Below are 26,548 nucleotides of genomic sequence, written 5' to 3' on the forward strand. Positions count from 1 at the left end.
TTACCCATTATCTTTACTCATTCCATTGAATTTCCATGAGACCGAAGCTTGAATTTCACAATGTTGTGCAAACCAATAAAATCCATTTCTTCCGGAGAATCCTAGGAATGATTAGTTGTCTTAAAGATTAACTGTTTAAAAAGCCTCTAAACATATAACAAATTCAAAAAATATCTTTAATTTCGCCACATTGTGCTAGTCATCAGAAGAATCAGATTCTTCAAGACAATTCGAATTATATAAATACAAAGTAAATCTATAAATATCCAAACACCCTCCTAGTAATAACCTTGCTGGAATTTCGCCACATTCATGGCTTAGGTGACAGAGCGCCGATCGCTGAAGATCGCTCAGACTCAACGCATACCTTAGTCAGTGGGCATTGGTAATAACCCGAAGAATACAGTGACTCATTAACCAACCTCCAATCGAACCGCCCGCTCAGAGCTGCTGCAAGCGAGTGCCACTGGCTGCAGTGCACCCAGGCACAGCCAACAGCCAGCACTCTTATACGAGCGAGCCAACGAAAACACAACGTGTTCGAGTATCACTCAAACCGTACTCTCAGTCCGAGAGCGTTTGCTATAAAGGCAGGATGAAGCGGCCACCGCCAGTCAGTTGCGTGCGAACCATCACAGTGAACAGTCGTCACAGTCACCGTCACCGAGCGTCACGGTACCCCGAGAGTTCGAAACAAGAAATATTCAAATTGTCGTACGCTGCGCGTTGTGTGTGGGGAGATATATCTCTCGAAGAAAAAATATTGTATCAACGAAAAGATTGTGTGTGTGGGTGCTTGAAAATGAATTTTGTGGCAGCAAGGTCCCCAAATTGTGAGCAAAGTGGCCAAGTGAAATGGCAATAAACTAAACCGAGAGAAACTAAACATATTTGGATTAAAGAAGGCATTTTCGGATACACCGGATACCATAATATATCCCAGAAGAGCAGAGGAAACAGCTAAGGTAAGCCAAAGGCCCCGGCCTTAATGAGTGCAAAGAAATGGCAGCAAAAGGCATTTGCAGATTGCAAATTGCAATAGAAATTGTCACACAAAAAAAAAAACAAAGTGCACTTAATGAGTTTGTTCAACTTGCGCTCCCCTCTCTCTCTCTCTCTTCCACGTTGGGGGTTCGAGGGTGCGAGTGCGATTGCAACAAAAACAGAATCATGCAAATTACCCCGAGGGTCAGGTCATGTGAAACTATTCTTCGTCGGACAGAAGGAAAGAAGACCGCAAATTAATTCATTATGATCCAAGTTTTTTGGACCCACTTTCGACACATCTCAGGTTTCCTCTCCTTCTGCCTCGACATGCAACGACTGTGTGTAATTTTCATGCTCGCATGGACATTCAGTGCAGTGTCTGCAATTAAAATTAATAAATTAATTAATTAATAAGCCAGAAAGATAGAGGAGAGCAGTGTGGGCAGCCGCAACAGCAGAGCGACTTAAAAACAAAAATTAAAGATAGTTGAAGACTTCAGGGGCAGCGGAGAAAAAGGGCCTGAAAATAATAAAGCAATAAATAAATTTCAGGCAGATTTAGATATAATTTTGGGTTTTTAATATAAATAAAATAAAACCTAGGAAACCTGCTTTAAAAAAATAAGCATTACATAAATAAAACAACTTTCAAGCTGATTTAAATACAATTTTTGATTTGTAATACAAATTTTTACAAGCCCCCCTAAGTCCGCCTCTGCCCGTCTTTGCCTGCCATGTACATACGAGTGGGAGTGAGAGAAACGCGTTTTTGGTTGTTGTTTTATATTATTTTTTCTGTTGTGCAAGGCAATGAAAATCAAAAACCAAAAATTTGGCTTTTTTCGCCGCCTCCTCAACAATTGTTTGAGGAATTTAAGAAGATTTGCTCGACGCTGTTGTGTGTGCGGCGACTGTAATTGAATCGAATGCGATTAACATAATTTGTGAGGAAATGTCTTTCCAGCTATTTGTGCTGCCAATTACAATAATGCCCCATCCACAGCCATTAGCCGATTAGTTGGCCATTAGCGAAGATGATTTCAGGGCTGAAAGTGCAGTTTATGTAAGATACTTTTGTATCTTTTACTCCATAGTTCACTTAGCTAATTTTAGAAGAAAAGAAAACTTGGCCCATCAAATTTTATGGAGCTGCAGCCAAACTGACCCAGTTTTTGGCCAGGAAGTTGCTGCAAGAAACAAGATGAAGGGCCAGGAATCCGGAATCCGTGTCCCAAAGGCCATAAACAAAATTCCACACTCTCTCTACTTTTCTTTTATTGTTTCCTCCCTCTGGGTTTTTCCCTGCCCTCCGGTTTATGAATAATTTATGCACTTAATTGATTTTTGTTTATTGTTCGGTTCAAGTTAATTAATTACACACTTTATGCGTGCTGCTGTTGCTGTCATTCCAGAATTTCTTTTCGACGGCGCCAAAAGCAAATCAGTCAGAATGGAGAATCATCCAACACAGAATGTAAACGAGACCAAGGTGGAGATGGATCTGGAGAAGGAGCTGCAGAGTGAGAAGGAGGCGGTGGAGAAGGTAGACACTAACACAGCGGAGGAGCATTCCAAGGAGACCATCATTGACATTCCCTGCAACTCCAACTCCCACTCATCGTCCTACGACACAGACTGCAGCACGGCCAGCAGCACGTGCTGCACGCGGCAGGGCGAGCACATCTACATGCAGCGGGATCCAATTCCAGACACACACCATCCGCATCTGCCGGAGTCGGAGGATCTGGGGCTGCTTAAGTACGAGCACCGCAAGCACTGGCCCTGGTTCATCCTGGTGATCTCCATCATTGAGGTAAGCACACAGGCAAAGACTTTCTTAAATCAAAGAAGCCGCGCAAACTTTTAACCCAAAGAGCCATAAAAATGATACCGAGAGCGGAAGTTTTCCCAGAGTTTTCCGCCCCGCCCTCACACTTTCCATCAGTTTTAGTCTCAGGCCAGTCTGTGCCTGTTTCTGTTTCGTATTCTGCCGCGTCTGACTCGCTGGCGCCCCCGAAAATCGATTGTAAACAAGTTGAACAACAAACACGGCTAAGGGAAATGTGGAAAAAGTGGAAGGAAACTTGCACAGCTCTTGTAAGGGAATCATATTTTGACATATCAAAAAACAACAGAAGATGCCAAAGATATAACTAGAAATTGCCAAAACTAAAATAGTCTTCTTCAAGAAAATATGCCAGAAAAAATAACTAGAAATTGTCAAAACGAATAAAGTTTTCTTCAAGAAAGAACAAAGAGAAGAAAAATAATACATTTAAAAAAAAAAAAACAGTAGAAAATGATTTCTTATAATTTTTATAGTCTCTTATATTAATAAATGTTCAATCCTTTTGTACTATATTCTCAAGTAACCACTGTAGTTGAAATTGGAAATTAAATGTCCCGAATAGAAAATGTAGCACGACGACGACAATCAAGTCGAACGCAGAAAATGGGCAGCCCACGGGGCGTATGAGTTCAGTTTTTGAAGCCTTGCCAAGTTGGCAGGACTCGCCCTAAGCATTTTCATAAGACTTTATTTGGGACGCGAACCCCGGCTCGGTCGCGTGCCAGACAGCAACAACATAAATCAGAGTAACTAACCCCAATCCCTTCTCCACTCTCTCTATTCCCATTTTAGATTGCCATCTTCGCCTACGACCGCTACACAATGCCCGCCCAGAATTTTGGGCTACCCGTTCCGATTCCCTCGGATTCGGTGCTGGTCTACCGTCCAGACCGCCGGCTGCAGGTGTGGCGCTTCTTCAGCTACATGTTCCTGCACGCCAACTGGTTCCATCTGGGCTTCAACATCGTCATTCAGCTGTTCTTTGGCATTCCCCTAGAGGTGATGCACGGCACGGCCAGGATCGGTGTCATCTACATGGCCGGCGTCTTTGCTGGTTCCCTGGGCACTAGTGTCGTCGACTCGGAGGTGTTCCTGGTAGGAGCCAGCGGCGGTGTGTACGCCCTTCTGGCCGCCCATTTGGCCAACATCACGCTGAACTATGCGCACATGAAGAGCGCCTCCACGCAGCTGGGATCAGTGGTTATCTTTGGTGAGTTTCACTTACATTTTTTCCTGCTTTATTTGGACTTTAAAACAATTCCTTGGAACCCCTTTAACCTTTAAAGTTTTTTTTTTAAACAACTAAACTAACTGGAGTATCCTTTATCATTCTTATGCTTATAGTGTCCTGCGATCTGGGCTATGCTCTGTACACCCAATACTTCGATGGCGGTGCCTTCGTCAAGGGTCCCCAGGTGTCGTATATTGCCCATCTGACGGGTGCTCTGGCCGGACTCACGATTGGATTTCTGGTGCTAAAGAACTTCGGGCACCGGGAGTACGAGCAGCTCATCTGGTGGCTGGCTTTGGGAGTCTACTGCGCCTTCACCGTCTTCGCCATTGTGTTCAATCTGATCAACACGGTGACCGCCCAGTTGATGGAGGAGCAGGGCGAGGTGATAACCCAGCATCTGCTGCACGATCTAGGCGTGTCCTAAGTATCCTTGGGATCTTCGCCAGGTTCGTTCAGCTTCAGCTACAGGAGAGATCGAGAGACATAGAGTTTGTGGAAAAGAAAAGTTCATTCAACGATTTAGTTCAAAACTAAATTCGAAATTCGTTTGGCTTTTGCTTTTCGGTTAGCATTACCGTTATCGTTATCGTTATTGTTACCGTTTTTCAGTTCGAAAAAAGCAGCAACACACAAAATACTGAGAAAAACTTAAAAAAGAAAACAGAAAAAGAACAAGAACAAGAACCGAAGCGCCGAAACGTGTAAACAAATGTTGTGATAGAACCAAAGACTGAATTTATTTCGCGTGTAAAAAACCAAGTAAAACTCAAGAGAGTCGAGGGGGCGAGGAAGAGGAAAATTCCAGAACAGATCGCCCCTCGCTATGATTTAAATTAACCGATTATCCATCGCCCGTGTCTGTTTGTTTCTTCTTAAATTATGTATTTATTTATTGGCCGCAATTAACTCTGAATGAATCTGCTGAATCGAAGAGGGACGTATCAACATTTTGTTTGTATAAACTCAGCATAATAATAATAAGCATAATAGTATCTGCCCTCGGACTATGTACGCGTAGCTCTTAGGCACAACTAACCTAGGCCCCTAACAAATTGTTTGCAAATTGTAAATACTATTAAGTCGCACCACCACACTAGTCAGAAAAAAAACAAAAACCAAGCAAAACCGCAGCAAAGAACCATTCAATTCACAACAATTAAGCAAATCGAATTAAATTAAACGAAAGTCACTTAAATCGAGCAAATATTTATGGTAATCCCTGTAAACACACACACTCGAAAGTATTACTAATTATATTTATTTATTGTAGGGCAGCGCGCGAGAGGGTTTATTAATTTTTGTCAAGCGAAACCAACTATTTATTTATTTATTTATTTAATAATTTAGTGAAATTCACAAAAAAAGAGAAGCACGAAAAAACAGCAACCACAAACTAATTCATTTGTAAAACTAAAAATAAATCCCCATGAATGAAAAACACACACGAAAAGCCAAAGAATGAATAAAAATCAAAAACAATTCAAGAAATACAAGAAATACATTAAACACAAAACCCAACAGCCTTTTCATTTCCCTCGTTTCTCTTTCAGTTTCCGTTTCAATTTTAAAGGCCAGAGAGATTACCAAGAGATACTTGACATATTGACTTGCAAATATATATAGATATATATAGATAGCCATGTATATCCATATGCAAATAGTGAAATATTCAAACTAAATCGCAATCGCAGAATGAAAATAGCTAATCTGGCATAAAAGCCATCTAAGCGTAAGCCAAAATAGAATCCTTGTGGGCCAAGCAACAAGCAACCAAAGCCCAAGATGATAGCATATTCGATTCTCAATATTATGAAGCCACAGACATGCCACGCCCCCACTCACCCCCCAAAATAGGAAACGGAAACGTTCATCACACACACACACACACAGGCAAGAAATAGCAAAGAAATTATAGATAAATAAATAAACAGAGAACAAAAAAATGAAAACAAAAATAAATGTCTAAATTATAAATGAATTTCTCTTGTTTTCTTCATAAATAACTAAAGGGCAGGCAACTCCCAACTCCCCTCAATCAATATTTGCTCCACATAAATATATGTGTGAGAGCTGGCTTGAGTTAACAGGGAAAGAACTGCAACTAAAACTTGAGGAAATTCTCTTAATTAATACCCACTCTCCCCAAGTACTCCACTCGAGGAGTAGGGTGGTCTCTTTCGACCCCCAAATCGATATTTGCTGTATATATACAATATTAGTTTGAGCCCGGCATCGAAAATACCGGCATGAAATATTGAGAAGGCGGAGCAGAAGAAGAATTTCGTAATAATTCATATTGTCATTGCCGCTTCATCAATGTCCAGCAATAATCCTGCCGGATTAGCAGGACTAATAAAGTCTATGAATTTTGAAATAAGCATTCCGCATGACGGACTTTTCGGCGCATCTAAAATCATTGGTTACTTTTTGATTAATTATACGACTTCAAAGTACCCTGTATCACATTAGTCAAAGGAAAGTAGAAGGAATTCAACAGTTTTCCACGCTTGTACATTGCAGCAACAACAACAAGTGAAACTTAAAAAATAAAAACCAAATGTACAAGATCTAATTTATTTATTCAATCAAGTTTTTAATCAAATTTCGTACAGATTTTCCTTTCTCTGAGTAAACTCCCTCGAGTAAACTTTTCAACTTAAAATTCCAGGGTATAATGACAATTTTCTGTTGTCTTGAAATCCAAATTATTAAGGGGGGATATACATGTAAACCAAAATTTTTTTGGCAAATTTTTTTTTTTATTTAAAAAATAGTTTATTATTTAAAGAATATAGTGTGTAAGTTTCATTATCGAATTCCAACTCTAAGTGCCTTAAATCAAGTATGCACGCAAGGTTCACAAGTGTTAACGTGGGCGCATCAAAAACTTTAAACGTCTTTTTCTCAACTTCTAATTTTTGCATTTCTACCTATGCTATGGACACGATTCACAAAAAACTATGTAACATATCGGAGTGAATCAAAAATTATTATGATCAGCATGAAATTATCTTCTATTTGAACCTACATGGTTGTTATAAAACTGAGTATTACTATTTTTTAAGAGGGTGGGAAGTGAAAACTGATCACCTGAAAATGGCATTTTTTCCTTCAAATCAAAATTAATTTTTTTTGTCTCGATTTCTTTTTGGTTTTTTAGGTTCAAATAGAAGATAAAGGTGTAATGAATACAAAAAAATTTAGTTTACGGATTTCGGACAGGAATTACGAGCTCTATCGTGTCCATAGCACGGCAACTCGAAGCTCGAGGCGCTACGGCATATGTTCCATAAGTCCGCCTTTTTATAAAATATTATTTATAACTAATTTTTTTTATCATCTCTGATTCTACTTTTAACTATATCCAAAGTTTCACGACGATTGCTTGACTATTTCTTATAAAAAAAAATTCACGAAAAATGGCCAAATTTTGACCGCTTACATGTATATCCCCCCTTAATGATGCCTAGTCGGGGAAGCGTGACTAAATCAAAAATGCCTGATTACTTCGGCAAATAAATGATGCCAAGCAAATATAAATTATTTTAGCAGTTTTGTTTATCTTCAAGCATTAAAATTGTCAAGAGAGGTCTGTCCCTAATCCCCACAAATAACAGAAATAAGGTAACCGAATAATTTAATAGCATCGAGTGTGTCCTTATTGGGTCCCCCCAAAATCGCAATTAATTATTGTGCATAATCGAGGGAGCGGATGAGCAGTATAGCAGCCCAATCAAAGATGCCTGATTGCACCTGCCAATTAATTTCAAGTTAAGTTATACAATTATCCGGGGACAAGGAAGTGCCAGATATCCAGATAAGGTCTCTAACTTCGGGGGTGGAGTGCAGGCAGGCACGCTTCCAGACCAAATTCCAAGCGCAGTGCAATTCGGTCTAGGTAGGTTGTGGTGGAGCAAGATTTATGGGAGACAGGAGCGTGGACATCAAATTGAAATTCAGGCACAATGTCAACAGCAATCGGGGACGAGGTCAGAGACAGGCTCAGACGGATCTGGATCCACCGATGCTGCTGCTGCTGCTGGCTGACTCTCTCAAGCCGAAAAATCCACATAAATAACGCGAGCATCGCTCCAACTGCCCCCCCCCCCCCCCCCCCCCCCCCCCCCCCTCTGTTGCCTCAGTCAGCTTGTTTCTGCGAATGGCAGGTGCAACTCAATCAGCGCTTCGCTCCACACGCTCCACCTGCTGCTGCTGTTACTCCCGTTCGCAATGTTGCCACAACGTTGCATGTCATCTGTTCGGGGTCTCCTGGAATAGCCACCTGCCCAAAAGTTGACTTTGAACGTTTTTGTTTACATTTGGCGGAAAGGTGAAGTGTGTATGGAATGAAGCCTCGGATTCAAAGTCCAGAACTCAACTAACTGAGGAAGCTGGTAGCAAGTTTCGAGTGGGTATCACACAGATCAACGATCTGCAACACAGAAAGACCTCCGACGAGAACTGGCAAGAGGGTTCAATGTTTCATAAGACAACTCTGAAGAAGGCAAGCGATGACCCAAAGGAGCTACGGGCTCCAAAAAGGTTTGTTTACTTTAAATAGCTATTTATTTTTTCATGGCAAAAGGGAGTTATGCTTAGAAAATATGGTTTATTGATATTCAATAAAATTTGAATTAATATGAATGATCTTAGGGTTCAGGGATACGTTAACCCCTTTGGAAAAATATTTTTTAAACTCAGATTTATAGGAATTGAAAGTTCAAAAGTCGGTTCGATTATGAGGCCCACCAGGAACCCCATTTTACTATCAATAAATCCCAATTAAAACAAGCCGACCTTCAAGAACTTTGCCCTACTCTCAATCAGTTTAAACGAATCTAAACAGAATGCCGCATGCAGGACCACCTATCAAAGCATAACCTTTATCGAGGCGACGAGTGAGTGCACCTTAATGTGTCGAGACTTTGACCCTGAGAAGCCATTATCCCTTTTGCGGCTCAATTAGGCGACGAGCAGAGTTCCATCTACCTGATACCAAGGAGTCCTGCCGGACGTCCAGGCTACCCAAGTAGCTACATGCTGGGGCGCTAATTTTAAAAGAGAGGAGAACAGTGAGGGATCGTCAAATGCATTCATTAACACTCAAAACAAAAACAAAAACAAACTAGTTCACTATACTAATCCTCACTGTTTCGCAAGTTTAGGGACCCATGGAGCACCAGCTTCAGACGAAAGGCATCCGTGCCGTTCATATAATAATTCATCATTCGTCGTTCACGGACAAAGCCAAGACTCTCGTAGAGAGCCAGTGCCGCCTTGTTAGTTATCTCCGTTTCCAGGGCAACAATGGCTGCATCCTTCACGGCCATCATCTCGATGGCCATTGTGGCGAGAGCCTTTCCGATTCCCCGCTTCCTGTACGCCACATCCACCGCCAGCATGGCAATGTAGCCCTGCTTAACCCCTGGCAACAGCATCTCTAGCTTGCACACAATCACGCCCACATAGCGATCCTTTACCAAAGCGAAAACACAGAGATCTGGCCAGTTGTAGACAAAGTAGCGATACGTGTAAATGGTATAGGGTTCGGAGAGCTCCTTCTCGATGAGGCTTTTGATAATCTTCAGCTGGGACTCCTCCTTGAAGACACAAAAGGTGTACGGCGGGTCGGAGGTGGTACAGGGAGTAGCTGCAATTTTTGGAGCCAACTCACTGGAGGAAGGGATATCCTGCTTAGCAGAGACATCTTTCAGCTTGTCTTTGTCACTCATTGCGGAGGCAGTTGTGTTTTATATTTAAAAAAAAAAAAGAAAAAGAAAGCTACAGGCAGGGAAAGGGTAACTAAAATCATTACAGTAACACAAATTGTCACTTTTAAAGACTCTGAGGAAATTATTTTAACAAAGAAACCAAGGATTCCCTGAGTTCTGGATTTTTTTGTTTTCATTATTTAATGTGAAAGTTCAGAACTAAGAGCAAACCCCCCTGGAAAAAAGAGTGAAAATGTCGTGAAAATTCCTACAGCGACCTTGGAGACAAGGCACTCTGACACTCGGCACTCGGCACAAATCCCAGCAGGTGACAGTCGTCGTGGCAGGCTCTAAATAGCATTACCCGTGGTCCCAGCTCCCAGTCGGGACAATTAAGCGGCACGCCTGAGACAGAATTGGGGGAAAAAGCTGGAGGAACTCCCACTCCTGGCTGAGCATGTGAAAATTATGAAAATGTCTGCCACGACTTTGACAGTTTCGCCTCCACCTCTGTCTACCTGTGCGCGAATCCTTTGTTGTCTATGCCAGGACGAGGAATTGCCGGCGAGCACGCACAGGTGTCCCGCCACCAGGCGGGTGCTTCCTGGGACCTTCCAGCTGGGGTGGTGGTGACAGCTCTAAGCCAGGACTCCACCCTTGGCTTTGCATATATGAAAACTAATTTCGTGTATTACGTTCGTGTGTTGATTGTGTTTTCCCCCCTCGTTTCTCCGGACATACACCGGATGAGGAAGTGCTTGCCGCCCCGAATGAAGCCGCAATGACCTCATGTGACCAATGGTTAATGGAGGGAATGCAACAGAAGCAATTAACCTAAAAGGCCCATAAAGGACAGCCCAGCTTTTTTGGGGTCGCCTCCTTTTTGGGGTAACTCAATACGGACAGGCCTAAGGCAAGTTCTAGTTGTAAATCTGATTAGCTTGTTCGCTCACTTACCCGCACTTTGATTGGAGGCCGTTCCCTTGTTTGACCCAAGTTCCTGGGCTTTTTCGTTTCGTTTCACTTTCACTTTATTATAATTAGTTCCGAGAGTTAATTGATTCACTAAATCGGCGGATTAATATTGATTTTGTTTAGATTGTAAACCGGTTTTAGAGCATTTAACTTTATCTTTAGTTTTACACAACTTGCTGTGGTTTTTGTCGTCATTTTGAAATTCCCTGCATTATTAACAGGCTTCTTTATGCAGTTGCATTCTTTAAATTCCAAAAGCTGAATCTTTAGATTCCTTTTTCTGCAACTGCTTGTGCTATTATCCCCGCCACTTGACTCCTTTTTATAATTACTCCTGGTGGCACGACGGAAAACGTTTCCCGTTTTCATTCCCGCTGCACTCTGCGGTCGCATTTCTAAGCTTTTTCAAATACTCGAGTCGACTGTGGCAGAAATTAATTACACCCAGGACATAAGGACACTTGGCGCAGGACAGGGAGTTCGCTGAGGGTTTAATGAAGCGGCCTTAAGTGGCGGTTAGTCTGACACACAAAAAAAAGGGGCGGCCAGGCCAACAAATTTCCATATTGCCGTTTGCCGCCTGCCGGCGACCGGCGTCGAGTGAGATAAATGGATGGAGGACAAGTCCTGGGGCAGTTCTGTTAGTGCCTTTGCCTTGGCTACGCTCCACCTGAAGTGGCCCTCTTTTGTCCAGTATATTAAAAAGAGTTAAGAGCCGTTGTCGGGGGGCATGCGCTCCTCTTGGTTGCTGTTTCGGTCTCTGTTTCGGTCTCTGTTCGGGCTGCCAATATTTCAGTTGGCCTTATGACAGCTACAAGTGCGCCCCTTGATAAGCATTCCGATCGGAGGCCGCTGTCCACAGTCCCGTGTCCCTGTTGCGGATAAAAGCGACGACAACTGGACGATGTGCGATTTGCGCTGAGCGAGAGATGTGTTAGGTTCCCGTCTTTCCAAGACAAGAGCACGGGCGCAGGTTGACTTCTCGCGTGGGACGCCACCATCCTCCGCCCCACATGGTCGCGTGCTCCATTGTCTTTATGTGTGTGTTTCCCTGGAACTCCCCGATTCCGATTCCGCATGAATATGTCAATGTAATGATCTCCTCTGCCGTCTGGTTCTGTCTGTGGAATTACATAAATATTAACTTGTACTTTTTATAAACATGTTTTGGCGTACCAGAAAAAGATACTGAAGTTTGCAGTTGCCTTTTGAGTGGGGGGATCTTTGCTCTTGGAGAATGTTGCATTCCAGGCGAATCGAAGGCTTCGATTGATATGATTTATACACTTGCGACGACTTGCACTGGATTCCAGAGGAATAGACCGAAAGCAGTGCCAGATGGCTAGTCTATTGGCTGAAACAAGGCATGAAGACTTGATTATGAGGAGGCTGTAGGCGTTAGGTATAGACTGCAATCCAATTTAAAAGAAATACAACTTATTTTTAAGAAAAAGTACCCAAAAAAAAAAATAAATTAAATTAAATTAATAAGATAATCATTATTTTCTTTTCCATGATTAATTATGATTATCTATTTTTCATAATTTCGTACCTTTGCATATTTCTAGCCACTCTTTTTCTTGCTCCCGTAACTCCTGCAAGTCACTGGCCATAAATATGTAGACATTTCCCTCCAGCTGGCATCAAATTAGCAAAATCCAACATTAATCAGCGTCAATGGCGGGGGAGGGGAAGTAGCTTCTGTCCAACGGATCACCCAAAAAGGACGCAGTTGCGTTCCTGTCACAATTTTTGCATTTGTTGATTTCCAGGTTTTTTTTTATTTCTTTTTTCACATCATTTCGGCGCCCATGATGAATCCTGCGCTTACCCACACAAATACACTTACAGTTGAGCCATGCATGTATGAGTGTAACGATGTGACAAGACTGACGAATGACTTGACGGTGGAAATGTGCTCAAACAAACATAAATTCCGTGTCCGCCGGGATTGGTATTTGTTGACTGCACCACTGCCAAGCATGTCCCGATGTTTTCCCAATGTCCTGGCCAAAAACACGCAACGCAAAGCCACGACGCCGAATAAGAAAACCCCGCAAGCCTCACACACACGCACACAAGCGAAGTAGGGATTGTCGCAGGTGCGCGTGTCGAGCGAAATTGTAGTTTTTTGCTCCCGGATTGTGTCATAACTCATGGAAATGATAAGGATGGATGGCCGTGCCTTATGTTTCAGCACGCGAATCGGTTAAAGCACATTACTTTCGTTGTCAATCCAATTTATAGCGATTTTAGCACCGAACTTTTACACACGCGACGCGCAAGATCCTTTCGCAAAATGGCGATCGGATTGATCGATAACAGTGTATACACACCATGTTTGGAAATACTTAAATGAAGTTGACAGCCCCCCTTGAAATTCAAACACAACTCTTCAGCAATTTATTCGGTTTGTCTTTATTGTTGTTTATTTACAAGTTAAAAAGCAAACTGTGTAAATACGAAATGTGTAAATTTATGCTTTATTTCTACTGGTGCTTAATTGATCCCCTGAAGCTGGCAGTGCTCGATTATGCTCGGCTATATCAATAAAATTTATCGATTGCATTTAAATATTATTTATTAGTTGTAGAGGTAGTTATCTCAAATTGTTGTAAGGCCTGTGAATTTCGAATAAATATTGCCAATATTGGTTTCCATGTAGCCCTTTAAGCACATATGTACGCATTTTATTTATATTTTTTTACACTTTCTTGTGGAGTTTTCTTTCTTATCTCCTAAAAATAAAGTCTTCTGATTCTGCAGTTATATATGTATATATATATATATATATCTTTAAATATCGAATTCCTTGAGCATTATTTTACACACCTATCAGTTCGATTTGTTGTAAATATTCAATATAGTTTGCACTTAACTATTAATGAAAACAAAATTAACGCCGATAATACAAGTAAGCATACATCTAAAGAGGCTGCGCGGATTTATCCGATTCTACAGATACACCGTAATTATAACAAAACAATAAACGGGTAAACTAAATCGACGCCCGAAAACAATAAAAACTTCAACGGAACGCAATGAACAAAAATTTAAGCGAAATTATCTTATTTTTCTAATCTTGAGAATCCTTCTGGGATCTCCTACACCTGAAAGTCGTTGAAATACGTCTCTGTAACGCGTATTTTCTCCACTCGAACGTTAAACATGGCGAATCCATTCATTATATTGAAGGCAATGGCAAAGACAACCAGAGCCGAGTACGTTCCCAGGGCGATCCACCAGAGCAACTGCTCGTGCAGCTTCTGCTCGAAGCTCTTGAGTACCAGGAGGCCTATGGTCAAGCCGGCTATGGCTCCTGCCAAATGGGCCACAAACGAAACAGCGACCACCGTTTCAGTCTGATCTATGGACTGGAATTCGCTCGATGAGCCCAGCTGAAGCTCCTCGCCAGCATAGCGGGCATAGATGGCAAAGCCAAAATCAAAGGAAACTGCAAGAATAAAGTGGGTTAAAAACTTAAAGTTATAAATTTGAATTTAAGTAAAAATTCACTCACCGAAAACCAGAATGTGAAGCAATCGGATCACTCCATAGCGCATCTGGTGATAGTTGAGCAGAACATTTGCCAGATGGGCGGCTAGCAGTGCGTACACTCCACCACTGGCGCCCACGAGGAACACCTCCGGATCAAAGATGCTGGTGCCCAAGCTTCCCGCCAGCACGCCCGAGAAGTAGATGCAGGCGATCCTCGTGGAACCGTGTACCATCTCCAGGGGCAGACCGAAAACCAGCTGCACGGCCACATTGAATCCGAGATGCAGCCATCCTGCATGGAGCACCATGTAGAAGAGGAAGCGCCAGATCTCGTGCCGCTTGTCTGGACGGTAGATGAACATGGAGTCCGAGGGAATGGGTCCCCGCGCCGCTGCCTCACCCGTGACCAACGAATGATACACAAAGAAGCCCAGCTGCGTGGAAATTAAGCATTAATCTAAGTGATTATTTAGGCAACCTCAAGAGTTTACCTCCACTACGGTGACCAGGATAATGAAGAATGGAGGCGGACAGCAGGTGTAGCGATCGGCATAGTACTTGCGATCCCGCTCCTCGGGCAGGATCTCCATGGCAACGGCGTGCACCATTTTCCGGAAGAGTGGCGGTTCGTTAAGCACAAGCTGGAAGTCGTTCTCAGAGCAAACCTCACGATCTCGATGGTGTACGGCGCATTTGAAGCTTCGTGTACGCTTGCCGCTCATCTGGAAAAGAAAAGAAGAAGAAGATCCTAGAAGAAGATCCTAGTAGGCTTCGGTAGCAAATTCTCGATCATGTCAAGTGGGAACCCAGGAAAACCTCAGTCTCACTTTAACCTCATCTGAATACGAACCCGAGAGCTCCTCTCCATTTTCAAAAATATTTCATAGATTATTTATACAATTGTTTTTCAATTTTACCCAAAAGAATAAAAAAAATGTCAAAGGCCTCTCACAAAGCCATGGAGGAGGTGGTGGCCCGCAACACGGACAATACCAATCGGATTATGGAGCAGGCCCAGGGCTATGTGGTGTCCGAGAATTCAACGGACAGCCTGCTCCACACTTCTTTTGATCTGACCACTGCCCAGGGTGTGATTAAGCACCTCAACTCCAGCTTCCTGAGGCTGGCCCAGAGTTGTGTTCGTGACCTGGATCCCGCCGATCACCTGTGCTTTATACGGATCAAGACCCGCAAACATGAGTTTCTCGTTAGTCCCGAGGAGGAGTTCACCGTGACCGTCCAGTTTTGACACCTGCGTCTAGTGGCGGGTTAATATTGATGGAGGCTGCTGTTGCTGTGGTTGGGGGGGAAGGAGGAGGAGGAAATGGGAGTTGACACACACACACACATACATGCTGCGAGGGTTGCTGCTATCCAGTCTTGCTGTTGCTGCTGGCGTCGAGATCGGGAAAATCTCAAAAAGCCCAAAAACTAAACGAGCCATAAAATTATGGGCAAAATCTTTATGCGTGTGACTGGCGAAACTAAATTATGTTTATTATGTAATTAAGATGTTTGCAGAGATGCCAGCACAACAAAAACATTAGTAAAGCAGACTAAAAACAGACAAAAATCGCAAAGAGCGGAAAATGTGTATTGTGTTTAATTAAGAGCGGGGGGAAGGGGGAGCGGACGGAGGCGGCCTACACGCAATTAAAATTCACGATTACGATTGCGAAAGAAAACGGCCACAAATTAAGCTTGACACGACCCCAGCAGGCACAAAATAGTTACTTCCGCCAGTCCGGGTTAATCAGCGTTAGTCGGTCGTTTTAATGCCGGCAATTATCAAATTTTATTTAATTGATAAAAAATGTTCCTCTGGAAGCCCCTATTGCCATCTTGCTCCCACGCGCTGCCATCGATCTCTCGAATAACTGTAAACTCTCACTTCAACTTTTATATGCAATTTTACGACAGAAATTTAGTTAATTACCGACTTACGCGGCGAAAACGCTCTATTTTAAAGGTTCCTTATTAATTCGCCATTTTAAATTAATCACAATTAACACTGAACATTGAGGACAACGATTGATTTTAACCGTCAGCGCGTGCCAAAGTTTCTTTTCGCGCTCTGCGCTTTTCCCTTTGCTTCCACTTTTGGGGCTAACCACTTGCTAGGCTGAAAATATAGTGTTGCAGAACGCCGCTTGGTAGCAGTTCCGAATTTTTCTTCCGTGGCGATCACAACAAATAATCGGATTTACTTCCGATTAGGGCCAATTTCTCGGTATTAAATTGTTACAATTCGCAACAAAGAGCGAGAGAAATCTGTGTTGTCAACAATGAGAACACGAACACCCACACGCATTGTGGCCGGGTGACAAATCGGCTTTTCGGCAAGATCAAGCGATCACAACAAAGTGCCAACAGGGCCAATATAGGGGGAAAATTGTATTCCCAACAAATAATTGCTTATCGTTTGTTGTTTGGCCAGTGGACGATGCTGCCCAGTGAAGGCAGCCGCTGCGGCTGATAATGTCATTATCCTGGTCCGCCGGCACCACAGGATGCCACCAGGTAGGCGACGAACGGGCAGGACAACTCTCCTCCTGACATACGCAACAGCAGAGGTCAGGTTGGTAGTTATTCTAAGATATAAATTATGAGTAAAATTAATAATATTAATTTTTCAGGTTTTCTGTTTAAATTAAAAATTAAAAATATACACATGTATGCATGCATTTTCTTCTTCCTAAATGATGTCCCTATATTTCTGACCTCTGCTGTCGCCGCTCCATTCACTTCATTCACCTTTTCTGCTGGCCGACAAATTGTCGCAAAACATTTAACGCTCAGGATTGGGTCAGCCAGCATCAGAGGAGGAGGGGAAGGGACAGCAGGACGACTTTGTTGGCGGCACTCTCCAAGAGCAGCATACAAAAAATTCCTTTGAATTACGTCACACAGCCGTGTGTGTGTTTCCATGGCGGCCTATGGCTATGCGCAAAAAAGGACATCTCCTCCGGCGGTGTGGCTCCGGTGGCAGGATAACGGAACTGACCAGCCGCCACCCAGTTCGGCTCGGTTGGGAGGTGTGGCTGCATTGTGTGTGCGCTTCTCTATTATGCATTGCGTACAGCCTCTGCCCGGCGTGTTGACATTTTTATTCCAAACAGTTGAGCAATATTTATAGACTAACCGCCCAACGAGGAGGCGGAGGAGGAGGGAGTGCTGGTCCATGGTGCATGGCCAATGGCTTTATTTCGTGGCTGTAAAGCATCCTCGTGCCTTGCAGCTTATTAAATGTGCTATTTGATTAACATTGTTTCTACGCCTCCACAGCAAATGAAAGGACCAGGGCGAGTCCTTGGAACATGGAAAAATATCAGGAAAATTACAGAGAAGAAGCAAGCATTTCCAAGCTAATTAATTTGAATAGAGGTATTTAATATTCATTTTATTGCCAGGAAACCACTGCAAAAACAAATCTTTCACAAAAAATATTGAACATACTGGCTAGTAATGTTTAAATATCTTCTGTTATCATTCATTCCTTATATAAAGACGAAAAATTAGCTCTAACTACTAGACAATTAAGCACATTTATCTATACAAATAGTTTTAATTACCAAAAGTAGTTGCAGACCTTTCCCATATCGAACAACATTTGCTAAGGCCAACAACACTGTCACTCTAACATTACTCAATTAACCGAAAATGTACAATTTACCTTTGCCACTCAATTGCTTTTGTTTTTCTTTGGCAGCTTATTAAATGTCATATTTTGCGGGCCCAGAGGCGAGGAGGAGGCCAAGGCGCTGGCAAAGTCTGGATTTGTTGATGTTTGCTTGTGGAGAAACACCTTGGAGCCGGCCCATCTAAGGCACTGGATCCTCTAATTGAATGACAATATTATGCCAAGGCCTAATTCAATTTGCATTGCTTGGGAAGAGCTGCAGGTGGTGGAGCTGCTGCCAGAGACGGTACATTGATGTAATCTTAAACAAACACGGCAATTACAGCAAAACGGATGCACTTGTCTGGCCCGAAAATGACTTGGCCTCCGTGTAATTAGCCCCAGGGGATGAAAGAAAGGATGCGGGATGGTGGCGGCATGGGTTTTGTTTTGCCTTTGTCGGCCTCCTCTTCGGGGGTCCCGGGCTAATTATCACATTTTTACTCATTAAATTCACATTTGCCTGTTGCCTTTTTTGCAGGACCTGCGTCGATTCGGTTGCCTAATTACGGGGTAATCAGGCTTTCAGCCGCCTCGGCTACCGTTGACCCGGGCGAATGATGATTGATTAGGACCAAGTAGGTATAAAGCGAAGTAAATCTAAGATTCCTTTGCTCACATCTTATCACATCTGCATTCCAGGTGACTTGGCTGATGCGCGTGCCAAAACAAAAGGAGGCAAGGCGAGGAAAGTGCAAACAGCAGCTGAAATGGATATGGAAAGCAGGCAGAACAACGACGTTGCGCGCAAAGGGAAAAAGCAAATCGAAAACTGATTTGGAGCGGAAGTTCGTTTGCACCTTTCTGCAGTTTCCTGTATTTGCCGTCGCCGTCGCTGTCAGAACAATAAACACACATATGGCGAGGGCCCAGCCACAATCGCAATCAGAACTGCTGCCGAGTGAGTGTTCTATAAAGTACCTTGACTTGTCTTGGCCTTTGACGCCGTCTTTTGTACCAAGGGAATTCAGTCAGCTTCAGTCAGTCGGCCCGCCCGTTGGCTTTTGTGTTTGACTTGCGAATCAAAAGCTATATGGGCACAGATTAGGGATATGCGTATGCACCGAGGGAAATAAGTGCAAGTAGAAGTTTGAAAGTCGGTTTTAAACTTAAGAGTTCAGTTTAAGAGGTTCTATAACTTAGTTAAGTTCATTTGTTAATTTAATTTTGAGAAAACTTCCATTTTAACGACAATTTTCTAAATATTTTTAATAAATAAGTTACCTGTACGAGTTTTATTGTTAAAAAAGAAAACTTTGAATAGTTTTCTGTGTAAAAAACCTAGTTCTTCCCTGTGTATGCAAAAGCAACCAGGAACAAGGAGCAAGGATATGCCGGCAGCTGCTCCTTCCTTGTGTACGCCTGCTATTTGATTTGCGATTCAAGCCAAGGCGGAAATGGAATGACACGCGAGGCACTCCACTCGGCAGTCGGAGACTCACTTTGTTTGAGGATTTCGGCAAAAATTGTGCCTCCATTTTGCCTGTCGACAAAAAAACAAGCCATTGAGGAGCCCGCGGACCAACTTCCACTTGAGCCGCACGCATTGTTTGCTCTCCTTGAGCAGCCAAAGAATGGGCGTGCTGGAGGGAAATCGGATATAGGATCGCAGCGCAGCGCAGCGAGTTTTCCAACCCACTGAGCAGCCGCAATCCGGAATCAGCTGCCGGCGAGGGCTAGAGGCTAGATTGAGGAGGTGCCAACCTGGGCCACGCGTGTCCCTCTGTACGCAGTGATCAAAATTGGACACTGGGCCATCTCATTAGCGCGCAGAGGGTCGCAGGTTAATGATGCGCACCCCCGTGCCTGCGCTTCCGCCTCCGCTGGCAATTATGCGACGCACTTGAGCTTGAAGAGCTGCTGCTGCTGCTACCAAGGAGGAGGAGGAGAAGTTCGAGCAGGAGCCAAGTAGAAGCAGTAGCAGTTGACAGTTGTGGAGATTCATTGACCCCGGGGCAGTGGCTAGGGCTCGGGTTTTATGGTGTCGTCGTAAATGTCAGGTGTGTGTGCAGTGTGAGCACCCCATTTAAATTTATTTAACGTAATTAGTTCTCTATGTAAAGTGTAATTCAAATGCCAAACTACAAGTGTTAAGGGGGAAGTAAGTGCTTCTACCGGATTACGCTGCACTTCTTCCGCCAGCCACGAACCCAAAATTCGATTTCCACGTTTTCAGATAAATTTTGTGGGGCGGATTATGGGACATATGTACATATATATATATATATATATAAATGTACACCTGCAGGTGGAAAAACATGCAAAAATGATCATTGCGAGATATGTGAACGGGACATGACGCCGCAGGATGCCAAACAGAGGATGCGCTCCCTCCATTCCCGCCTCGTTTTTATCGGGGAATTCCGTGACGATGGCAAAAATATTGCAACGCAGCCGAAAGGGAGGGAATAGGGAATGGGAACAGGCCTTGGTCCTGCTCTATTTCGTGTGCACATCGTTATCCTTGCCCCCGGATGCACAACAATCAAAATAAACGGCTGCCAAATTGACCATTGACCAAACATCGTCAGCAAGCGAAAACGAGGAGGTGGAGCAGGAGAATGTGGTGAGGCGGAGGAGGAGCTGGGACACACCAACACCATTGAGCTGGAGTGAGGCACAGCCACATCATCTTCGACACTATCACGTAAATTTCGAATGGAGGCGAGACATCAAGGACGACATAAACATGAAATGCTTTTGTTTTTTGAATTCGAACCAAGGAAAATCTATTAGAGAGGAAAACCTTTAGAATATTTCGATCAATAAAAGAGTTCAAGGTACAAAAACGAATGTAATCAAAAGCCAAGACAATATAGATGGGTTATCATTTGGAAATTCAAATGTATGGACACATCTTGATCATTTATATTCCTATAATATAATAGACTATAATTGATACTCTATAAAGCCAAACTGGTCGCCTCATAATTAACCAGAAATGTTCGCTCATCTCGATGTCTTTTGTCCCCACTCGATTTACGCGATATTATTGCAAAATAATGAAATCGCCAAGAGATTCCAATTCAATCTACGCGCCGCGTAGGCCATTTATGGATTGGCATTGATTTAATACCGCGGCGCAGCGATCGCCTCCAGGTTTTGGTCTGCCAGGCGTCCCTCGAGTCCGAGGCGCAAGGCATTTTGCACCTACTTCAGGGCCCAAGCCGAAGTTGCCGCTCCAAAGTCCGAATCTGATCTGATTCCCGCCGCCTATCAGAGCTGAAGATCAGCGGCGGCAGACGCCACCGCGGTGGCGTAAAGAGCAGGGACCAAGAGACGAGAGGAGGGCATTGCTACAGTTTAGGAAAAATCGTAGTCTTTTCTTTAGAGTATAAACTTTTTGAAAAGTTTAGTAAAAATGGTAAAAATTGTACCTATATGTTAAACTTTTGTTTAAAAAAATTAACCCAATTTTATACAATATTCTATATTTATTTTTCTTAAAAAAAACTTGCTTAAAAGACAACAAATTTAGTTTTCTAACTTGGAAATATCCTTGCGAATTAATAATTTTCTACAAATATACAGAAAATATGATCTTTCTTTTTGTTTTGTGTGCATGAATTTGGTAAGAATTCTGATGGGTTTTAATGCAAGGATTTTTTTCTGAATGCACCTCTCCAATGTTTATTCAATAAACTCGATCTTAGATGCCGTAGCTGAAGGAGGAGCAGGAGGCATACCCACAGCCAGAGCAGCAGCTGGCCCATTCAAGACAAGCCGCTGGAATTTCTTGGTGCGTGCTCGGCACAGGCACTGGCACTGGCACAGGTTCAGCTGGTTGCCTTGGTTCCTGGTCTCGCAACCTGGAGCTTCGGCGTCTGCCAGCTGCGTCTCCTGATTATGATAATGGCAGCCGGACTGGATACCACCACACCAGCTCCTCTCGGCTTTGGCCAGTTGTGCGCAATTGCTTTCGAATGATCGAATGCCTGGCAGCTCCGTTGACTTTCTGATTAATGCAAGAATGCTCCTTGGCGGCGTTCCACCTTTTTGCGACGATCCCACCACCACCATCACCACCGACTGCAATTAAAAGTGGCTACCCTCGTAGGCAGGGTAATTGAAGATATAGAGAAAACTCAGGACTCTGCAGCCTAAAAGTTTATTACTTTTAAATACTAATTCTGTTAAGATATGAAACAGAATACAAAAAAAAAAACGAAACAAAAAAGTGACTTTAGGATGATGCCACCCACCTACAAGATAATATATATTTTCTACTATAGCAAAAGAGTATTTCCAGTTCGTTTTTTGGTTGGAGACCCGCACAGATTGATTCTTGACCGGCTGCCGTCGCCTGCTGTGCCCGAACTCGAACCTGAATCTGAGCCTGAGCCTGGCCAAGATCGCCAGCAAACGACAGTCGCCAGCGAGCCTCGTGCCTGCAGTTGTCATAACGTTCAACACATAGCGCCTTTGCGGCCCCTCCCCTCTTTGGCGTCGTCTTGGTCTTGGCCAGGTCCTCCCCGGGCTCTGTGCGCTGCCATAAAAGGATTTGTCACGTGCGAGCTTTTGCTGGCAAGAGGCAACAATCATTGGCAGCTGGCAGAGGATTCGAGCAGCTCCATGGTGGTGGCTCTGCATTATGCATGGCACATGGCCAGCTCCGACATCGTTCGCAGCATTCCGCAGCAACAACAGCCGATCCCTTCGTGGTCCTGGTCCCGACCAGCAGATCATTGAAATTTATAATTAAGTGGAAATATGTTGTCTACGACAACAAGGCAACAAGGATCCCAGATTGCTGCCGGAGATATGAATTCCGCGCGAAAGTGAGGAGGGGTAACGGAGTGGAGAAGTAACAAATGCATTAGCAGGCCAAACAAGGACCAAATAATGTCCTGGGGCAATCCATTGTGCAAAGAATGGGCTCGGCCTCATACACAATTACCGTTAGGCACACACATACACCCACACAAAGGACTACAAATAGAGGAAGGACCTGGCTAATTCATGACTTTAAGGACACTTTGGCAAACAATCGAACGACCGACCAAAGCGAAGGCGTAGGAATATTCACTCTCCAATTGATTATGCATGAGTGTCGGCCTGTCTTGGTCGTGTGTGCGTGCCAATCAACTGGGGAGAATCAATCAAAATGCAATAGGATTGCCAATCAAAGGAAAAGCCGAGGAAAAAAGGGCTTTATTTTCCTCCAAGGAAGTGACTTCTGTCCAGGAGCAGCTGCAGCGCCGCTTAAACCCAAGGTGGCCAGGGATTCACCCAGGACACTCTTTTCGGACCACATCAGGGCAAATAGCCAAAGCTCCAGGTAACCAGGACAAACAATCAAATGTCCGGCGAAGCGAAGCGTTTCGGAATGGCCTTAAGGAGCAGTAGTTGTCGTACACAGAGAAAAAACTAATACCCAATTGGGATTAATCTTTAAATAAGTCGAATTAAATCTTTTACTTTTGGTTTATAAAGATTTCTTATCGATTTCCTTATAGATTTTGAAGATGTTTATATTTTTACAGGATAAAAACCATATTCTGGACTTTCTGGTTAAGAAATCAATTGATATTATGAATCCTTTGATATATAAGGTGATATCAAAGGATTCATAAAATCAATTAAATTCTTAACCAAAAAGTGTTCATTCATTCATTTCATTTTATATAGACACAACGACTTCTAATGTATTTATTGTTATTATATCCTTTTCTATATAAAAAAAATTACCTAATACTCATTTCTCATTTAAAAATTAAACAGATTTTCTCTCTGTGCAGAGCTGTAAGCGTAGCATTTATTTGCCGAGCGCACTTTTTGCATTTGCCAAACATGGTAGACGAACGGCCAGGACGAACGAGGAGAAGCCTTGTCCTGCGAGTGTTTGAACACGAGCCTACCTACACACACACTCTGGTCGTGGTCGTGGCCGGGGACCGAGTACTTTGCACCTGTGTTTGCACTTAAATCGAGTTTGCTGTTGATGAGCAGCAGCCCGAGACAAACCTACCTACATATGTACAGTCGGACGGGCTACCCGGTTAACTTGGCCAGTTGGCCAGTGTAATTGCGGCGCCCCCACCACCATCACCACTCACCACATTCACAAAGTCCTGGAACGTCACGTAGCCGGGTCCTGTGGGCAGTTGCGCCTTCTTGGCCCGCTCCAGCAGCAGCTCTCGCTTGTTCATAGGCACTTGGGATAGAAATTCTGGCGATCTTAGGGCCAAAACGAATTCTTCGAAGGATATTTCCCCGAAACCTTCCGGATCGAACTGAAATTTGAGGGAAATTCTTAGAGATTCTGGGGATCCAAGGATAAGCAGGTTAACTCACCATATCAAAAAGTAGTTTCCATTTCTTGAGGTGCAAAGGAAGCAGAAAGAGTTGAAAATTTAGTAGGGAATATATTTAAACTTCAAGAGGATTTCTTTTGAGATCAACCTTATATAAAAAATTAGATTTTTGAGTAATTTGTACTCACATCTCTCAGTAACTCCCTGCGAAGCTCAACTTCATCAAAATCCGAGTTGAGGGAGGTGTGTTCCGTGTCATAGCCGGCATCATTGGTGCATTGCTAGAAGAGGAATTCAAATTTAAAATGTAAATGTATCAATATTTCATCAACTAAGCAACTCACGTAACGCATTTGGGTGTGCGAAATGGAGCCAATGGACGCCAAAGATCCGGCTATGGTGGATATGTGTTCGATGTCGGCCAGCGTTTCCTGCTGGCTACTACCGCCGGCATTCTGCTGGCTCGTTGGGAACTCTAGTGCCCGCGAGCTTCCACGCTCGGAGCCGGGCCACATCCTGATGATTCCGGCTATCCTCCAGGTTTGGTTTGTGGGATCCAAGCTACTCTGGCAGTGATGGTAGCAATAAGAACTCCTTTTCTCTATTTCCTTTCTGGAATTAATAGAATTTACTTTGTAATTTTAGTTTTTTAATTTAATATATTAGTTTTAATTTAAATTGATAATATTTTGCCTTTGCAATGCCCCAATTGGAGCCATTGTGCAGAGCTTTCGAAAGAGAGCTTTTCCAAAAGCTCTTCTGGCTTCTATTGAGGCAAACATTGGAAGATGTTCCCGTTGCTACCGACTTGGTCGAGTGCGTTGAGATGCCGCTCCTCTTCCAATTTTGTTGTCCGCGGTTCAATTCCCGCGCGAGACGGAAGACTTTTATTTATATTTCTAGTCTTGTTTGTGGCCTGTGGAAATTAGTTGTTGCAATTTGTCGTGTTTGAGATTGCCGCACTGCTCCGCGGGCCCAGAAAATATTCCGGATAATCATAGGCTAAAGCCGGTAATCAATACCTTAGTCTATTTCATGCCCGGCATACAGATTTCCCTTTTTTTTTCCATGTTTTTCCTGCCTTTTGTTTTGATTGCCAAGGCAACGGCGCTGCCCTTCCATCCTTCCCAACTTCCCTTTGGTCCTTGATAAGAAGGTTATTGATCCAGGCTAGTTTCCTTGTTGACGTTATTCCGCAGGGGGATGAGGGGTTAAAAGAACTGCGCAGAATCCGGAGTCTGGCAAACAATTGTTTTGCATTTTGTTTACGCCTCGTCAATTGCCGGAAATATTTGTTTTCGATTTTGTTGAATTAAACTTGGCAATTGGCATTCATTGAATGAATGAAATTCGCTTTCTTTTCTTTCCTTCCAGCCAGAGAAAAAAAAATTGCTTGCTTTGTGATTTTTTCTTTGTTGTCTTTGCCGCCGCCTTAGTTATATTCTTCTACTAGAGGTTCTTGTATATTTCAGACATTTACCTTTTGGTTTTCACCCACAAATAATGAATATTTATTTATAAATTGCACATTTACGTCCAGGCAACACAACAAACAAGCAAACTTTCCACCGGCAAAGTGACAACTGACAGGCAGGCAGAGAGAGAGCTAAGCCAAGAGAGTGTGTGTGAAAGCGAGCAAGGGGTTGCCAGGCTCCGCTGTTGGGGGGAGGGAGACTACCCACACATGCGCCGTTATTGGAAGGCATTTCCAACCCGTTGGCATTTGCTCTTTCTCGTTCACCCCCGCGCAACCTCACGAACTTCGACTACCGCAATTTCGAACGGTTACATAGATGCAGCTTTATTGAAATTTACACGTACCACATACATATGAAGACGAAGGAAGAAGAGAATGCTCTCTCCGTGCCCCACTCAACACTCTGCTACAGGGTTTCCGATTTCACATTGATGATATTTTTTTAATACAAGATTTTGTTAAAAGTTACTGAATACAAACCAAAAGTGATAGCAAAACATATAGGATTTCAACTGGAAATTTTAGAATACATTTAAAATTTAAGGAAATTATTAAGACTTTTGATTACCTAAATAGGTATCAAATAAAAATAAATTGTAATGAAAAAAAGATGCAAGATTTTTTAGATTAAAGGTTACGTTAAAATCTTTAAATATATATTATTATATTATATATTATTCAAAAATCAAGCAACAGAGGGAAGAGTGGTCTCAGAGAGATGTAGCAGGTGATGTTGTTGGTTAATTTAAGGTGGTAAGGTGTGATAAGGATTATTGTGTAAGACACAGGCGTGATGTCGCTTATGAATCAAATTAAATTTATATATATATATGTACGTAATGTAAGGTAACTAATGGATAACATAGTGTTATAAATATTATTAC

General features: G+C 43.1%; 4 protein-coding genes and 1 long non-coding RNA gene across 8 annotated transcripts; 3 read left to right on the forward strand and 2 right to left on the reverse strand.

The window, feature by feature from the left end:
* Nucleotides 1–625: 625 nt before the first annotated feature.
* Nucleotides 626–6,048, forward strand: rho (rhomboid). The gene is made up of 4 exons (XM_017173364.3): nucleotides 626–965; nucleotides 2,400–2,800; nucleotides 3,629–4,046; nucleotides 4,181–6,048. Exons 2-4 carry the CDS (start codon nucleotides 2,438–2,440, stop codon nucleotides 4,492–4,494), a joined length of 1,095 nt encoding a protein of 364 aa, XP_017028853.1. The 5' UTR covers nucleotides 626–965; nucleotides 2,400–2,437; the 3' UTR covers nucleotides 4,495–6,048.
* Nucleotides 6,049–9,138: 3,090 nt separating this feature from the next.
* Naa30B (N(alpha)-acetyltransferase 30 B) lies at nucleotides 9,139–9,853 on the reverse strand. The gene has a single exon (XM_017173218.3). The coding sequence runs from the start codon at nucleotides 9,800–9,802 to the stop codon at nucleotides 9,209–9,211; it is 594 nt and encodes a 197-aa protein (XP_017028707.1). The 5' UTR covers nucleotides 9,803–9,853; the 3' UTR covers nucleotides 9,139–9,208.
* A 3,382-nt stretch (nucleotides 9,854–13,235) lies between these two features.
* Nucleotides 13,236–26,333, reverse strand: stet (stem cell tumor). 4 transcript variants are annotated; one of them, XM_070285001.1, is made up of 8 exons: nucleotides 26,009–26,333; nucleotides 24,532–24,799; nucleotides 24,376–24,468; nucleotides 24,228–24,251; nucleotides 23,990–24,166; nucleotides 14,746–14,976; nucleotides 14,277–14,688; nucleotides 13,236–14,210 (listed from the first exon to the last, which is right to left on the reverse strand). In XM_070285001.1, the coding sequence occupies exons 2-8, from the start codon at nucleotides 24,700–24,702 to the stop codon at nucleotides 13,861–13,863; spliced, it is 1,458 nt and encodes a 485-aa protein (XP_070141102.1). In that variant the 5' UTR covers nucleotides 24,703–24,799; nucleotides 26,009–26,333; the 3' UTR covers nucleotides 13,236–13,860. The 4 variants fall into 4 exon arrangements, with proteins under 4 accessions (XP_070141102.1, XP_017028846.1, XP_017028848.1 ...); XM_017173357.3 differs by lacking the exon at nucleotides 26,009–26,333 and adding an exon at nucleotides 25,668–25,760; XM_017173359.2 differs by lacking the exons at nucleotides 23,990–24,166; nucleotides 24,228–24,251; nucleotides 24,376–24,468; nucleotides 24,532–24,799; nucleotides 26,009–26,333 and adding an exon at nucleotides 16,191–16,359 and having other exon boundaries at nucleotides 13,244–14,210.
* On the forward strand, nucleotides 15,064–15,844 carry robl62A. The gene has a single exon (XM_017173360.3). It carries the CDS (start codon nucleotides 15,189–15,191, stop codon nucleotides 15,501–15,503), a length of 315 nt encoding a protein of 104 aa, XP_017028849.1. The 5' UTR covers nucleotides 15,064–15,188; the 3' UTR covers nucleotides 15,504–15,844.
* LOC138928609 (uncharacterized) lies at nucleotides 17,975–19,075 on the forward strand. Its single transcript, XR_011445014.1, has 3 exons — nucleotides 17,975–18,180; nucleotides 18,415–18,511; nucleotides 18,576–19,075. It is a non-coding gene; the product is annotated as an uncharacterized lncRNA (long non-coding RNA).
* Nucleotides 26,334–26,548: the final 215 nt, after the last annotated feature.

This window comes from Drosophila kikkawai, chromosome 3L, assembly GCF_030179895.1.
Source record: "Drosophila kikkawai strain 14028-0561.14 chromosome 3L, DkikHiC1v2, whole genome shotgun sequence".
Lineage (NCBI taxonomy): Eukaryota > Metazoa > Arthropoda > Insecta > Diptera > Drosophilidae > Drosophila > Drosophila kikkawai.

Coding starts and splice junctions, on each gene's coding strand:
- stet (XM_070285001.1), bottom strand. CDS start 24,702: ATGTGGCCCGGCTCCGAGCGTGGAAGCTCGCGGGCACTAGAGTTCCCA. Junction 14,689..14,745: donor TCCTGGTCACCGTAGTGGAG/GTAAACTCTTGA, acceptor ATTTCCACGCAG/CTGGGCTTCTTTGTGTATCA. Junction 14,211..14,276: donor GCTTCACATTCTGGTTTTCG/GTGAGTGAATTT, acceptor TTATTCTTGCAG/TTTCCTTTGATTTTGGCTTT.
- robl62A (XM_017173360.3), top strand. CDS start 15,189: ATGTCAAAGGCCTCTCACAAAGCCATGGAGGAGGTGGTGGCCCGCAAC.
- Naa30B (XM_017173218.3), bottom strand. CDS start 9,802: ATGAGTGACAAAGACAAGCTGAAAGATGTCTCTGCTAAGCAGGATATC.
- rho (XM_017173364.3), top strand. CDS start 2,438: ATGGAGAATCATCCAACACAGAATGTAAACGAGACCAAGGTGGAGATG. Junction 2,801..3,628: donor TGGTGATCTCCATCATTGAG/GTAAGCACACAG, acceptor TTCCCATTTTAG/ATTGCCATCTTCGCCTACGA. Junction 4,047..4,180: donor GGGATCAGTGGTTATCTTTG/GTGAGTTTCACT, acceptor TTATGCTTATAG/TGTCCTGCGATCTGGGCTAT.